The following is a 13,621-nucleotide window of genomic DNA, read 5'->3' on the forward strand; positions in this document are numbered from 1 at the left end:
AGAAAAGGGCATGAGGTGCATAAACCTAAAAATGGAACTACCATATGATACAGCAATTCCACTGCTGGGTATATATCCAAAGAAAATGAAAACACTAATTTGAAAAGATACATGCACCCCAGTGTTCACAGCAGCATTATTTACAATTGCCAAGATATGGAAGCAAACTAAGTGTCCATCAAAGATGAATGAATAAAGAAGGTGTGGTATATACAGACAATGGAATATTACTCAGCCATAAAAAAGAATGAAATTCTGCCATTTGCAGCCATGTGGATGGACCTAGAGGGTATTACACTTAAGTGACGTAAGTCAGACAGAGAAAGACAAGTATGTTATCACTTATATGTGGAATCTAAAAAATAAACAAATGAATGTATATAACAAAACAGAAACAGACTCACCAATATTGAGAGGGATGGGGGAGGGGCAAGATGGGGTAGAGGATTGAGAGATACAAACTATTATGTATAAAATAAATAAGCAACAAAGATATATTGTACAATACAGGGAATGTTGGCTATTGCTTTGTCAGAACTTTAACTGGAGTATAATCGATAAAAATATTGAAACGCTATGTTATACACCCAAAACTAATATAATATTGTAAATTAACTGTAAAATAAATAAATAAATAAATATTTTTAAAATTAAATAAAAAAGAAAAGAAAAGGGCATGAGGCAGAGGGTAGGGCTCAGGAACAGGTAGGAGAAGCCCAGTTGTCACACCTGGGCCACCAGGTCAGGCCTGAGGGACGGTGAGGGAACTTGGTACTGCTGAGCTCTACCTGGTGAGCTGAAGATTCTGGAACCCCTGAGTCCTCACGATCACACAGACCACAAGCCTAGGGCAGGGCCCAGCCACGGGCAAGGTTGGGAGTGGTGGGGTGGGCTCCCAAGACCATGCTCCAATTTTCAGTTTAGAGGCTGCAGAAGCAGACCTTCCGCAATACTGAGCTGCATCATGCTATGAGAGCCTATGAAGAAAGATCAAGAAGGTTTCCCAAGTCACTGACACTTGAGCTGAAAGGGTGAGTGGAGCTAACGAGGCAGATTAGAGATAGAGAGAAGGTTCCATTGTTCTCCATCTCCAGGGCCTAGTACCGCATGCGCCAGGCATAGAGGACGTCGATGGGTGGGCGAACCGATGGATGGATGGGTGAACCAGTGATGAATGGGTGCCTGGGGGTGTCTGGCCTCTGAAGTCAGGGAATCCAGAGGAGAGGCTGTTGCGGCAACGTCAGGGACAGCCAGCGAGGCAAAGCACTGGGGTGGGAGAGGGTACACTAAGGCAGGGGAGGGAACAGTGCAAAGCAAGATGGCCTGGGTGAGCAGACGAACAGGGTACCAGTCCTTAGGCAGGAGACATCACAGGAGGAGGCGGAAATAATGAACTCAGGATGGACACCTGGAGCTTGAGGTAAAGGAGAAACTTAGAGACAGAAGAGGCGAATGGCAGAGCCAAGCCTCCCACCCAGGGCTCCCGACTCCCAGCCCCAGCTTCTCAAAGCGGCTGAGCCCCGCTCTACTAACTTCCCACATTCCAGGGGCACCCCTGGCCCCAAGAGGTGGGGGAGGTCCAAAGCCATGGACAGGCCCCAACTGTATAGGCTTGGCCTCCACCGGCACTGGCCCAGTTCAGTTCTAGCTGGTCTGGGTTCTGGTCCTGAGCCCCCCCCAGCCCAATCCAGCCTGGCCCCTCCCCTCACCAGTGTGGCACCCTGGGCATCCATCCAGTCAAGGTCCTGGCCGGCTGCAATCATACAGTGAATGTCCGAGATCATCTGCTGCTCAGGAGCTGCCCGCTTCTCATTGATTTTCTCTTGGGTGATGCCTGCAGTGGGGAAGGGGGCGTTGAGCCAGCATTCCCAGGCAGGGGACCCAGTGGGGGGGGGAGATTGGGGAGGCATGACTCCTGTCCCCGAGGGTCTGCCAGTCAACGGGGTAGATAGACATGCTCAGAGATCACTTCTCCCAGGCCCAGTGCATACAAACACCACGTGTTGGGCCACAAACAAGGTCCATTCCTGCCTGGTACCCAGTCAGCATTGTAGTAACATTGATTACTGTTACACACACAGTTCTACCTGCCTCCAACTGCTCAACTACCTGGCTCCATCTCATCCTTTAGGTCCAGCCTGGACCACCTCCTCAGCTGGCCTCCCCTGACCACTCTATTTGACCAGGTCTCTGTTAATTTCTTCTATTTCGTCTACAGCTGTGTTTGCAGCACCAGGCACGACGCTCAATGAATCTTTATTACGGCAATGACTGAATTACTGAGCATGCAACTTTTGAATGGAGAGCTGAATAAATCGAGGTTGAGGGACACAGAAACACATGTTCAAGCCTGAATCTCTGGCTGAAAATTTAAGTGTTACCAGCAGCTGCTAATGGTATTTAAGGAGAGAGTGATTTGCTCTGAAAAAAAAGGTCCATGAGATCAAGCATTCTTGGATAGAATTCAGGGGAGGTCTATAAACTTGAAAGAGAAAAAGATTGACCTGTTTATTTTCATTAACCTTTAAATGAAATGTAGCATTTCCTTCCATTAGAACGGATGCCAAATTCACAGTAGAATTGGCAGTGCCTGTGACTCTGTCACCAACAGAAACCGTAGGTATTTTCATATCATGTTATCTTATTGTTTCACGAATCAATAACGTTTCTATTTCACACATTTAAAAATATTTGGGGAGCTCTACTTTAATAGAAGTGGTTTCCTTTATAATCCTGTGGCTTTGATAACTGCATTTAAAAATATTATTCTGAGAAGGGTCCATAGATTCACCAGATTGGCACAAAAATTGTTAGGAAGTTCTGCAGGTGAACAAGGAAAGTGCCAGGGCCAGGGGACGGGCAGGCCAAAAGGGCAGTTCCCGCAGCCACCTGGGAAGAAACACAGGCGCAGAGCCCGGGCAGGACCTTGGACTGCAGTCCAGGGTCTGGATTTGAGATTTATTTCTAAAGAGGAGGTCCTTCAGGGGTATGCACTGGGGTGGCGAGTGTGGGCAGATCTCTCTGACTGCTGCATTCATTTCCTCTCTGAAGCTCATTTGTAAGCTGAGGACAGCCCACATCTTGTTTATCCAGGGTCCCTGGCAGCCCGTGTGGTGCCTGGCACAGAGAAGGCAGCTGCAAATGTTCTTGACTTTGTATTATTTTTTCCAAATGGGAATATATCTTTATTGTGAATGTTTATTGAATTGAAATTATCGCAGCTGACGAAGAGACCCAGCCAGCTGAGGCCACCCGTGTGTGGGGGGGTGACACAGATGAGAGCAACGCCCCCCTTGTGCACAGCACGTTTTCCAGGGTTGTTCTGTGTCCGCATCTTGCCCATCACATGGGTAACAACCATCGTGGGGCCCCATCCCAGTTCCTGAGCACTGAGCAGGCGGTGGGCACATTGCTAGGTAACTTGCTCAGCTGCATTGATGTGAGAGAGCCGCAGCCCCGCACTAAGCCCACTTCACCGCAGGCGGCCCCGCCCTTACCCTGGTACGCCATGCACGTCTCGATGACATCCAGGGTGGGCTCATCCTCGCAGAGGTCATAGGGCATGTTCCCATCAGAGTTGACAGCAAGCAAGTCAGCCCCACTGCAGAGAGAGGGCCAGGGTGAGGGCCAGCTTTGTGCGCAGAGGGTTGGTCTGGTTGCCTCTACCATCCAGCCTCTCACTCCCACCCCACTATGCACCCCAACCTCCACAACCCGACCACGGTGCAGCCCAGCAAGGACAGCATCTCCAGGATCTCAGGGGCCCCAGGTGGGAAGGGGCCAAAATCCCAGGAGAGCTGTGCCAGCAGACTTCCCCCAGCTTCCCGCTCTGTTGAACCAGCAGGCAGGCACTTGGGCACAGATGTCAAATAAGAAAATACAACATTAATGGCAGCAGCACTGCTTCCTAGGCATCTGCTTAGAGCCAGGCTTGATCTAAGCCCTTTACACTCATCATTTGATATAATCCTCGTTAACAGTCTTCTTGGTTCAGTATTATTGGCCCCATCTCATGCAAGGGAAACAAAGGCTCAGACAGGTTCAGTCACTTGTCTGAGGTCACACAGCCAGGACGTGGGAGGGTCAAGACTCAAACCTGGCCCTTTCATGGGCCAGCTCTTTTCACTTCTCCTTGTAACCTCAGCTATCCCTTACCTCCTCCTCTAAGTCCTTGCCCAAAAGGCTGACCAGGATAGGAACAGGGCAGAGCCTTGGGACTCCATGGCAGAATCTGCCTTTTGGGCCACTGGTTCCTATGTGCATGGTTCTGGGATGCCCTGCGGCAGCATCACCCGGGCACCACTGAAATAAAATGCAGCTTCCTGGGTTCCACTCTGGACCTCCTGAAACAGAGTCTCTCGGGGGTGGGGTGGGTGGGGTTGAGGATTATGTATTTTAAACCCATGATTTTGGTACACATCAGTGCTGGAGACCCACTGTACCAGGCTGGCACCACTCCCTTCTCCTCTCGCACCATCCCAGATTGGACTGTGGCCACCTGATGCTCCTGTAGACTTAACCACACCCAGGTTCTCATCGGAGGTGTGGGCATGGACCACCTGCCAGTCCTTTGGCCTAACAGCCCTCCACTGTGACCTCTCTGAGCTCCTGTGTGCCCTTGGGTAAGCTCTTCCACCTCTCTGAGCCAGGGCAGCATCTCTATCCCCCCAGTAGCCGCCTGATGGGCCCTGGCTGCTCTGCTGAGACCTCTGCCAAAGGTCACCTGCACTCGGCCACTGTTCCTGAATCCTTACACTCAGATGTTCTCCTGGGACCCCAACCCATGGGTCTCTCTCCGTCTCGGCTCTGGTACTGAAATCACCTGATTTCCTGTGTGGTTCCTCAGGACTTTAGCATCTCTGAGTGCTCTGTGCCCAGCACAGGGCTTGGCCCAGCTTGAGTGCCCTCCAATCACTAGATGAATTCAATTAAATACGCTTGAAATTTAATGGTACCTTTTCTGTGTGTTTATAGAAACTAAGCAGACTAGAAGGAATTTCAGCATGGGAGAAGACTGTCAGAGCTCTATAGAGGGAAATGGCCTTATTCCTGGGAAAGGCATTGTTACGTGGTGTCCCCCAAAGCACATTCTGCCCCAGAGAAATGCAGGTGGACATGATTTGGCGGGGGGGTGGGGGGGGCAGAGCCAAGGAAGTATGCTTGCTTTTTTTTTATATAGCAAGAAAAGCAAAAATGGCAACGACACATAAGCACGGAGGAGATGAATTCAGGCTCAGAGGGACAGACAGAGAAAAAGAGATTGAAAAAAGAAAATGATACCCTGATACAAAGACAGACGAAGACACTACAAGAAAACTACAGGCTGATATCCCTTATGAACACTGATGCAAAAGTCCTTAAGAAAATACTAGCAGGGACTTCCCAGGTGGTGCTGTGGTTAAGAACCTGCCTGCCAATGTAGGGGACACAGGTTCGTTCCCTGGTCCAGGAAGATCCTACATGCCTCGGAGCAACTAAGCCTGCTAGCCACAACTACTGAGCCCGTGTGCCTCAACTACTGAGCCCGTATCCTGCAATTACTGAAGCCCACACACCTAGAGCCCATGCTCCACAACAAGAGCAAGGTTTTTGTTTTTTGGGTTTTTTTTGGCTGTGTTGGGTCTTCACTGCTGGGAACAGGCTTTCTCTAGTTGTGGCAAGAGGGGGCTACTCTTCGTTGCGGTGTGCCGGCTTCTCATTGCAGTGGCTTCTCTTGCTGAGGAGCACAGGCTCTAGGCGCGCAGGCTCAGTAGTTGTGGCCCATGGGCTTAGTTGCTCCATAGCATGTGGGATCTTCCTGGACCAGGGCTCGAACCCGTGTCCTCTGAATTGGTCTGAGGATTCTTAACTACTGCACCACCAAGGAAGTCCCAAGGATGGTAAATTTTATGTTAGGTATATTTTACCCAATAATATCGGTAGAATGAAAGGAAAGACAGAGAGAATTAAGAGAGACACAGTGGAAAAGACAGAGTGATACCAAGGAAGAAAGAGACAGAGATGGAGAGAAAACGAGAGAGGAAGACACAGGGATGGAAAGGGAATGTGGTGAAAAAGAGAAGGAGTGGCAGGCACCAAACGAGACAGAAAAAAGAGAGAGGAGATGAAAGTAAAAAAAAAAAAAAAATAGAACTTGGAAAAAACCAAAGGCAGAGGAAAGGCTGTTCTTGGGGGAGAGAGGGGCACGTACTACTGAACGAGGATTTTCACCAGGTTGATGTGGCCGCAGGTGGCCGCGGCATGCAGGGGCGTCCACAGCTCGTTGTCCTTGGCGTTCACATTGGCACCGTGGGAAAGGAGCAACTTGACAATTTCCTCAAAGTTGTCAATGCAGCACTGCAAGGTGGACACAGGCAGGGTCAGCTCCCGGCAGGGCCCTGGGTCGTGACGAGGGCACACCAAGTTCCCCCTCGGGAGGCCACAAGAAGGACAGCAGAGCCAAGCTGCTTGAGTTTGAATCCAGCTCCATTACGTACATGCTGTGTGATTTTGGGCAAGCCACTTAACCTTTCTGAGTCTGTTTCCTTGTGAGTAAGTTAATAATATATGAGATAAAAATACAAAGACAATCTAAAAATAAAGTCGTCTATAAGATGTTTTGCAAATGTTGGTGGAATGGGATGAAATTTGGAATGAGGCTTTAAAACCTTTTCTTTTTAATTTCAGAAAGCTTCCTTCCAACAAAACTGTATGGAGAACTCTAACTTAGATAACCAATCGATTCAAGCAGGGCTGCTCGGGCTGAAGCAGGGGCATGTGTTGGTTGGGTGGGGATGGGGGTGATGGGGGAGACCCCCCTTGACAGCAGTGACCTCCTAGATCACAGTTTGGAATCTCTGACTTAGGAATTTCTGACCCAGAAGCTAGTTCTTGGGGAAGTCCCAAGTAACCAAGCCTCGCCCCTGAAAACCAAGCTCTGTGTGAGGCTCTAAGGGGTCCTAATACAGTCCCTAAGAGGAGACAGCCGTGTCCGTGCTTCTGCTTGTCCACACGTGGGGCAGCCCCCAGAGAGATGCAGGGCTCCAACAGCCATTGGAGCTCCCAAACTCCAGGGACGGAGGGTGAAAGATTCCAAGAGGACAGAGGGGCCTCACGCCAGGGCCATGAGCAGCGAAAAGTGAGGACAGAGGAAGTAGAAGACAGGAAACCACTTTACAGACTACAGGATGCATCCCAGGTGACCTCTGGAGAAGCCAGCAGGGGACAAAGTGCTCAGAACTGCCCATCCAGGGAAGTGCTTACCCCTCGGTGCAATGGGAGATGTTGCAGAGTTATACTCAGAGGAGCAGAACAGTCAAGCTTGCTTTTTAAAAAATCCCTCCTCTGGCTGCATGTGGAGAAGAGATTGCGATCACAAGCTTTGCAGGGGAGAAGAGGCATGGTGAGGAACTATGCTGAAATCACCCATGTAAGAGATGATGGTGGTCCAACCTAGAGAAGTGACCGTAGGCCTGTGGAGAGGTGAGTGGATGCCAACAGAAGGAGCAGGGGCACCTGTGGCAGCCCACAGCCCCAGGTGGGTGTGGGGATGGGGATGGAGATGGGGCGGCACCACGGCCTCCACCCCTATTCTCAGCAGAACCAGGGGCCAGTGCCAGAGGGACAGATGGGAAAGAAGCAGCCATTTGCACAGATGATGCCAGGGACCCAGGTTCTCTTTCTGCACCAGCCGATCTGGGGTTGGCTGGCTCTGGGGGCACCTCTCCGGACAGCAGGGGCATGTATGACCCAGTGGAGCTGGGTGCTGCCTCAGGTAGTCGGGAGAACCATGCAGTGACACAGCAACGCCGGCAGAGGGCACCCAAAGGCACCAGAGTGAGGCGTCGGGGAAAGGCGTGGGTCCCCAGGCTGTCACCGGGAGATGCGTTTGGGTTTGGGATGGCCCGGTCCATAGCAGGAGAAGCAGCCCAGCCCCTGGGATCGGGGGACAGGAGGGCCAGAGATCCCACCCTGAGGGCTGCAGAAAACATGAAGATGGGCGGGGCGGTGTGCAGCAGGGGGATTATGCATACAGAATTGCAGTTGTGTGAGAAGGATGCCCATGGGCTGGGCCAGTCTGTACCTGAGCAAGGGCTGGGTTGGGACCTGGATGCAGGAGTGCAATGGGGGCTGGTACGTGATGGAGTGGGCCGGCCTCCTCTCCTGCATTCCCCAAGGTGGGCAATGACACCTGGCATTGGATGACTCCTCCCACCCCGTCACTTCCCACGTCCAATCTATCACCAGGTGTGGATTCCATCTCCTGCATCGCTGTCCCCATCCCCACTGCCTTGGCTGAGGCTTCATCATCTCCCTCTGCTTCCCTGTCACTCTCCTTCCACACACCTCAGCCAGAGAGAGCTTCTTTGTTAATCTAGCCACGTTGCTCTCAGTTTACAAACCTCTGAAAGGCTCCCTGTTGCCAAGAGCAGAAAACCCACAGAAAGCTCTTCTTACTGTGCTCCTTCTTTGTATTGGAGCAGTAGTGACAATAATGATGACACCTATAACAACAGCCCCAGCAAGAGCAGTAATAATATGTCACATTGTCAATAATAAGAGCTAATGCTTTTTGAGGAGTTACTAGGGCCACGCATCTTGCTAGCCATGCATTGCCTCATTTGAGCCTCAGAACAACACTTCCGGGGCTCCATAGCATGTGGGGCTAGAGGCTACCATACCGGACAGTGTCGTTACACAGAACATTCCATCACCATAAAGGTTCTATTGGACAGTGCTGCCCTGAACTCAGTTTCCTGAGCTGTAAAATGGGGATAATAATATTTCAAAGAGTTGCTGTGACGATCAAACCACACTTCACATAAGTGAAGTGGCTTTGCCGAGAAGTGAACATGTGACAAATTTTAATGATAATAATAACTAATATTTACCCAGTGTCAAGTGATGCTTATAGGGTTTTTATGTGTATTTATTTAATCCTCACAACAACCCAACGAGATGGATACTTGTTATTCCTCTTTTACAGATGAGGAAAGTGAGGCACAGAGAGCTTAAATAACTTGCCCAAGGTCACACAGCTAGAATTTGTGGATGCATGAAGCCCTGCGGGACAGGAAGAGAAGCCAAGAGGACACATGGGGAGCCCCTGGGTTGATGGCTGAGGGTGGAGACTTGTCCCCAGGGCTCATGGGTAGGGGGATGGCCAGTCTCTGCCCACCCTTCCTGCCCTCAGAGGGAGATGGAGAGGCTCTCCCCAGCCCAGGGTTCCAGTTGCCTGGCCTCCCACCCGCCAGGCTGCATTCAAGTCCACCTGATCAAAAACTTGGTCCAGAGCACAGGGAGGCTCAGCGTGCTCACTTGTTAACTCAGCACACACATATTGAGCACCTACTGTATGCCAGCATGGGGAGTAAGACTGGGATACACCGATGAGAAAGAGACACAGGCTCTGCTCTTGTGCCGCGCAGAGTCTGGGTAACGGGAGACCAGCATTAAAGAGTCATGCTAATGGATGAAATGACAAAGGGATACTCAGAAGAAAGGATATGGATATAACAGCAGAGCTTTCAGGCTCTTGCTGTGCACGCACCCGAGCGCTGCGTGAAGTGCGACGGGGAGCAGTACCATGTGTGCAAGGGACCGAAAAGTCAAGTGGCTGGAGGCCAGGCAGCCAGGAAACATGGTGGGCTCAGCAGAGGCACAGGGGAGTTCCTTACCCCCAGCGTTATGGAAAGACACCAGCACTTTGAGTAGCATCAGCAAATGTTGGGTCTGAGCATCCCTGCAGCCACTGCTTGGAGGATGAATCAGGGGTAGCGCTGCCTGAATGCTGGGGACTAGATAGGGGGCTGCTGCAGCATCCAGGTGACAAATGACAGCCAGAGCAGCCCCTCCCCAGCCAAAGGGGCCTGGGCCCATCTCGCTGCCCTAAAGAGGATGTGATAGCACATGATTCCTGGCCAGAGTTCATGGCTGTGTGACCTGAGGAAGGTCACATAAGCCCCCTGTCAATCACTTTTGTCATGGGGGTGGATGGATGCCTTGGTGGGTGTGAACAAATGTGCTTCGGAAACTGTCAAGCTCCAGACAAACTTGCTTTGTTTGTCAAACCCCTCGCCAGGCAGTGAGGACGCAGCGTACAAAGGCTCCCTGTCCGCGGAGGCTGTGTGTGTGCCGTGCATGTGGGCATGGGGCTCTGTGGGTGTGTCTGTAACAGACACACTCGTCTCCAAAGCAGACAAGAGCCTTTCAGATGTGGTAGCTGCGGCTCCCCTCTCGCTCCTCCCTGAGGGCTCTGGGCAGGAAAAAGCAGGGAGATGGGGTACCTGTCCAGGTGGACAGCAGGGAACCAGGGGCCCCAGCGGGTCCTTACCTGGTGCAGGGCTGTGAGTCCATCCTCGTTGCACAAATCAGGGCTGACCTTATTCTTCAGGAAGTAGCGCACTGCAACAGAGGGGACAGGAGTGACTGTCCTGTCACACTTCAGGTGTGCAGGGATGCGGGGGACCCAGGTAAGACCCGCTCTCCCCCAGGTCCTGACACAAACAGTCTTGTTTACTTCTTACAACAGGGGTGAGAGGTAAGTGTCAAAACCTCCCCATTTCACAGATGAGGAAACTGAGGCACAGAACACAGATCTCTTGTCCAGGATTTCCAAGAGGTGGACATCACTGCCTGTCTTACTCTGCATAATAATGACAGGAGCTAACGGTTATTGAGCACTTCCTGTGCGCCAGGCACAGAGCTAAGCGATTTACATTTGTTGTCTAGAGGGAGAACATTCTAGTCACTGAAAGCATACACTCTGGTGTCCAATGGCTTGGGTTCAAATGTAGGTGCTGTTTTTATTGGCTGTGCAACCTCAGTCAAGACACTTCCCTCTGGGTCTTCCCTGGTGGTGCAGTGGTTGAGAATCCGCCTGCCAATGCAGGGGACTCGGGTTCGAGCCCTGGTCTGGGAAGATCCCACATGCTGCGGAGCAACTAAGCCCATGCGCCACAACTACTGAGCCTGCGCTCTAGAGCCCACGAGCCACAGCTACTGAACCTGTGTGCAACTACCGAAGCCCGTGCACCTAGAGCTCGTGCTCTGCAACAAGAGAAGCCACCGCAATGAGAAGCCTGTGCACTGCAATGAAGAGTAGCCCCTGCTCGCCGCAACTAGAGAAAGCCCATGCAGAGCTACGAAGACCCAATGCAGCCAAAAATAAATAAATAAACAAAAATAAATTCATATATATAAAAAAAAAGACACTTCCCTCTCTGTGCCTCAGTTTTCTATTCTATAAAATGGGGATGATGTTAATCCCACCTCACCAGGACATCACGTGGAATAACTGAGGTGAGCTGTGGCATGGTCTTAGCATGGTGTCTGGCACATGGTTTGAGCATCAGCACTTGTTGTGGAGGTTATTATTTTTATTAACACTGCAGGTCCCTGCACCCATAAGTGCCAAATGTCCCTGCTTTGGCCCTACTGAGCCTTGAGGTTTTAAAGCAGAGGCTTTAACTGCCCTCCGTCCTGAGACCTTTGTCTAATGTGTGTGTGTGTGTGTGTGTGTGTGTGTGTGTGTGTGTGTGTTTTCAGGGATGGTGGGAGGGGGGAGGGAGCTGGGGCATGGGAGGGCAAAGTGAACTCTAGCCACAGACTCCAATCCCTCTTGCTTAGGACCACTCCCTCCCCTTTTCCAAGGGGACCCTCCCTCCTTCTCCATCCTCCCCAACCCATTCAAGCCCTAGTTCCCATCCTGGACCCAAGGGCAAAGGGAAAGAGGGAGGGCCAGCACACACATACTGGTAGTACCTCATCATATCAATATATTCAAGTCCACCTGCTCAGAAACTTGGGCCAGAGCACAGGGAGTCTTCAGTGCGTTCATTCATTAAGTCAGTACACACATATTAAGCACCTACTGTATGCCAGCATGCGGAATGATGCTGGGATACACCAAGGAGCACGAGACATGGGCTCTGCCCTCGTGTGGCTCAGAGTCTGGGTAGCAGGAGACCGACATCAAACGAGCGAACCCACCAGCCCTGCAGGCCCCTTCCAGCCAGCAGCAGGAGCCCCTGCCATGGCCTCCAAGCTTTAGGATACCCATCTCTGGCCAGCCTCCAGCTGCACAGCTCCCATGGGGTGAGGCGCCCATGGAGTCCATTAAAGCCCATGGTTCCTCTCCTGGCCCATCTTACCCTTCCCTGTTCAAATGTCTCCAAGCCCGAAGGTAGGACCTGCACAGGTCTCTTCCCCAGATCCACCTTCCCAAGCGTGGACCATGCAGTGGGAAAATACACCTCTAGGCTGCAGGGGTGGCCGTTTGCAGAGCAAATGGAGGAACTTGACTACACAAGCTGGCTTGTGTGTGAGGCCCTCATGATGCCAGGGACTGAGGCCTGGGTCCTGTAAATGGGAGAAGCAGGCTGGGCCTGGCCCCTCTGAGCCCCCTCCCACTCCCACCCAGTTTGGCTTCCTCAAAGCACGAGCCAAACTGCACAGCCCCTGATGCCCGCTGGGGGTGCTATCTCCACACTACAGCCCACCACCCACGCGATGGGGCAGGGACGCAGTGGTTTCCTCCTAGATTTGCCTCTGCTGTGGAGGAACAAACTCAAGTGACCTGTGAAGGGCAGAGGGAAGGCCATCCATTCTGCAGGCTGAATACCTGCTCGGCACCCCCAGCGGGTGCTGGGGAAGAAGATGAGATCTCTGGAGCAGCGGGGATGGGGGCCGTCTTCATTAGTCCCAGCTCCCGGACCCAAAGCCCCAGTGGCACCCTTGGCCTGAGTGTGAACAGAGGCCCCTGTGAAGGGGTGGTTAAGGCCTCCACCCAGCGTCCTGGCAAGAGGTGACATCTCCGGCAGACTTGCCCTAGATGCTTTCACTGCTGCTGGGGGTCAGAGTGACAGGAGTTTATACCAGATACAGTCAGGTCCTCTGGAACCACTAGCCACATCTAGCTCATATGGCTTTCAAATGTTAACTCATAAAAATTCAAAATTCACTTCCTCAGTTGCTCTGGCCACATTTCAAGTGGTCAACAGACACAGGTGGCTACCATATTAGAAAGTGCAGAAATAGAACATTTCCATCTTCACAGAAATTTCTATTGGACAGTGCTGCTTTGGGGCATTATACATGGAAATTAGCCCCATCGCCAAGAGCTAAAACCCTTCTGTGGCACTCCGTTGCTCTGGGAACAACGTCCAAAACTCTTACTATGGCATAGAAGGTCTGCACGATGTGTTCCCTGCCTGCAGACCTCCATCTTGCACAATTCCAGGGGGAACCATTCACACTGTGGTCTGTGAGACTGGCACCCCCCAGCCCAGGGCAGAGCAGTGCACAGCTTGCTCAGCTGTACACAGGACTCCTAACCTACCTACCTCTCCAGTCTCACTTCTTAAACTCCAAACATCTTCCACAATGGTCTTTTGTCAGCTACGGAGTCACCATACTTCCTTTGGCCTCCGAGTTATGCATAGCCTGTTCCCATTGCCTGGAAGACGCAATCATCCATCCATACATCCACCCATCCACTCATCCATCCACCCGTCCACCCTCATCCAAGCATCCATCCAGTCTTCCACCCATCCACCAACCATCTATCCACCCACATCCATGCATCCATCTCTAATACACACACACACACACACACACACACACACACACACACACACACACA

General features: G+C 51.6%; 1 protein-coding gene across 1 annotated transcript in view; it reads right to left on the reverse strand.

Moving 5' to 3' along the window:
- The window catches only part of PPP1R16B (protein phosphatase 1 regulatory subunit 16B), a 102,017-nt gene that overhangs the window by 15,693 nt on the left and 72,703 nt on the right, over positions 1-13,621 (reverse strand). Inside the window, exons 3-6 of the mRNA XM_029222214.1 lie at positions 10,313-10,383; positions 6,191-6,336; positions 3,498-3,601; positions 1,710-1,834 (exon numbers count right to left, since the gene is read on the reverse strand). Of these exons, the coding sequence (XP_029078047.1) occupies positions 1,710-1,834; positions 3,498-3,601; positions 6,191-6,336; positions 10,313-10,383 (446 nt within the window). The remainder of the gene's footprint in view (positions 1-1,709; positions 1,835-3,497; positions 3,602-6,190; positions 6,337-10,312; positions 10,384-13,621) is intronic.

The sequence above is a fragment of the Monodon monoceros genome, unplaced genomic scaffold, assembly GCF_005190385.1.
Source record: "Monodon monoceros isolate NGI ecotype Baffin Bay Population unplaced genomic scaffold, NGI_Narwhal_1 Super_Scaffold_13, whole genome shotgun sequence".
NCBI lineage: Eukaryota > Metazoa > Chordata > Mammalia > Artiodactyla > Monodontidae > Monodon > Monodon monoceros.